Raw genomic sequence first — 3,075 nt, forward strand, 5'->3', positions numbered from 1 at the left:
TTTGAAGGCCATAGATAGGCCTAAATAAAATGTTTTTAACTGTGTACCAGTATAACGTTGAATATTATTTATGATTTTAACTTTATACACAAGTGCCAAAATACTATAAGTATCATTTGTTTTCTAGAATGAACAACAATTTGATTTCGACTTAGCAATGAAAAGCTAAAGAATTAAAGTTACGTAATGAGAGACATTAGCAGAAGTGAACAGTGTACTGAAAATGTAGTTGATTGTTATAATTTCTGATTATTTTAATTAAATTTATTAAGTTTGTGGTCTTAACATGGGTATAACTAATACTAATGCGTGATAATTCTTCGTCACCTGTACAGCATGACTGAAACACTAAATTAAGAAAACGCTGGTCGATAATAGTAGAGACTAGATTTATATGCTAAATGCTATTTTTTAAGCGAATATTGTAATTAACAATGGAAAAAAATCTCACCTTAACAAGTCTAAAAATGTATCAAGAAGTCTAGCATTGGAACCAATAGTTTTACCAGAGGTTTCAACTGACGAACTAATAGCCGAAGTTCCCGGATGTATTGAGGTCACAAAGACGAGGCCAATCAGGGCGGATACAAGGCTTGTCAAAATAAAGTAGACCGATGTCACTCCTGCAAGCTTTCCTTCGGCTTTTCCGTTAAGAGTCGCACTGCCTGTGGAAAATGTCAGTAGTTTGTCTGTTAAATGGAAATTCTAAATCTAAGTTTTTACTCCAAAAAGGGCTCATACCACTGATTTTCAAACTTTATCTCCCTAAGCTAAGAAAAACAATGCAGAGAATAACTGTATTTCCTCGTAATTTATGATTTGTGAGATTTCGCGGTAAAAACCACGCAGCATACGTTTGACGTTTCACTGTTGCTAAGAGATGCCGTAGGCAAGATAAACAAAAGTTATTCACTGTATTTTGCCCTTTTGTTTTGGTTACTTTTCAAACATTTCTTTGTTCAGATCTTCAAAAAAATAATTGACACGCACCTTGCACCCTCCTGACGCACACCCTCGCCTTCCTAGCTCATAATTCTAGAGCCACTGGCTAGGACTAACATTTTATTGATAATAATATCGCGATTCGAAAGTCCAAGAAACATGGATTATTTTATCAAAAAACAAAGAACTTCAGATTTTGAGTTAGCTCGAAAAGAAAAGCCAGTAATGCATGATCGTGTCTGTTGTACTTTGATGATATTTTTACTGTTACCCAAAAGCATTTACCACAAACTTTGGGGCTACTTTTGTTTGACTGAATAATGGGACGTGACCGGCGGTTATCTTCATACCCACTTGTAATGTGGATTAATTCGTTAAGATTCATGCATACCCAGAGAACGTTACGAAGTCAATGTTATTACCCCTAACATGGCGGTTATCTCCACAACCACCTATAATATGAATTAATTTAATAACAGACTTGGAGATCCACGACAATGCTACGAAACCAACTAACCAAAAACAAACAAAATTCGTGGCAGGACTTTTGATACAAAAATACACCGAGATGAAACGTCGGGGGAATTACTAGGGGTGCTCAGAAGCTTGTGCTTTTCTTCGACTCACGCGTGGAGGTGGTGTGGGCTGTGTATGGATTCCAGTGGGTTGAGTTTGATAGGAAATGTTATGTTGATATGCAATATTTGAGAGTATCTGAACAAACAGTCGCGGGAGTCATGAAGAGCTGAGACAAAGACAAAAAAAAGGGGGGAGATCGAAACTTGACGAATTCAAAGGGCCCCTGTGCGACAGAGAGTCCCTCAGGCCGGCGGGGATCTATAAATCCAATGCCAGATAAATTTGCTGTGTGTGTGTGAGGGGGGGGGGAGGAACGGGAGTGCCCAGAGAAAGTCCACTTGAACGATCCGGGCCCCGAAAAAGAAAGCCCAGTCCGTCCCCGACTAATACAAGGGGTATAAGGAAGTGCGTGGTTGGAGAGAAGAAGGTTAGTCTTTCAGGAACTAGCTATGTTTAGGGGGATTTTAAATTCGGAAATTCACGGTCATAATCTTAGTCTTAGCTGTGTACAGGGTGGGTTGGGTCGAGTAGGTCGAAGTCGTCAGGTGAAAAGGGTATTCTGGGTCTGGAGGCGTGGGCTTGGAGTCGTTGAAGCAAGCAATCGGCGGATGGAAAGCTTTAGGGTGGATGAGGTGATGGTTGGGCTTGAGTTGATTTTCTTCTTGAAATTGGCTTGGCCTGAGTGGTGAAACTGATGAAGTCTGTTGATGTAGATGCTTCTTTGTCATCCGGGAAGTGACTTGATCAGTGGTGGGAGAATCATGGTAGGATTGGTCGATTATGGGTAACATGGTGCGAGATGGCACTTCAGTTAGACGGGTGGGGACTTGTGGAGTGTTTGAAGAGACTATTAATGAGAATGTTGGCTATCGTCTGGATCCGTGGTTCAAGATGAGGTCTGCTGTTGGTTTATGTGCTGATTTTTATAAAATGTGTGTTTGAGCCGGACGGGGGCATATCCAGTGTACTGCGTAAAGCTTTGTCTTGAATAACTGAAGCTGGTACTAAGCTACGTCCTGCTCTAGGCTTTTCGTAGCCCCTGCGACGTCGTCAGTGTACCTGTCATCCTTAAAGGACTACTCCGAGACAAATTAGCGTATTTATCAACCACTATAAACCCGGAGTTTCAATCGACCCTGTGAAAACAAGAATCCTACGACGAGGTGGAATTTTTCTCCAACCACGCTGACCTCACAGTTTTATGCAGCCCTAGAATTATCTTGCCCAAGTGACCTGTTCCATCCCCAAACGAAATCTCACCTATATACTGTTTTTCTCAGAGGCGTCGACCTCTCCATCACTCTACATGAAATTCAGCACGCCCTTCAACAACCGTTCATTTGAAACACTGACTAAAAAATAAAAAGGCTCAACGAAACTAGCAACAACAACAACAACAAAACACGCGTTATTCAATTCCCGTACTGTATAGTAGTACGTTTCCTCGTTGGCCAAGCGACAAGAAACTAATGTTTGTTAGTTTACCGTGGCAGTTGTTTCGATTTAAAACTTTTAACCTTAGGCCAAATTAACTTTAAATATCAATTTTAACCA

The 3,075-nt window shown here is 40.6% G+C and overlaps 1 protein-coding gene across 1 annotated transcript in view; it reads right to left on the bottom strand.

Annotated features, from left to right (window-relative positions):
- Positions 1-3,075, bottom strand: part of LOC106474825 (excitatory amino acid transporter 2-like) — a 24,681-nt gene that overhangs the window by 11,323 nt on the left and 10,283 nt on the right. The window contains exon 2 of the mRNA XM_013935514.2: positions 452-665. Coding sequence (XP_013790968.1) covers positions 452-665 — 214 coding nt within the window. The remainder of the gene's footprint in view (positions 1-451; positions 666-3,075) is intronic.

Source organism: Limulus polyphemus, unplaced genomic scaffold, assembly GCF_000517525.1.
Source record: "Limulus polyphemus unplaced genomic scaffold, Limulus_polyphemus-2.1.2 Scaffold7732, whole genome shotgun sequence".
NCBI lineage: Eukaryota > Metazoa > Arthropoda > Merostomata > Xiphosura > Limulidae > Limulus > Limulus polyphemus.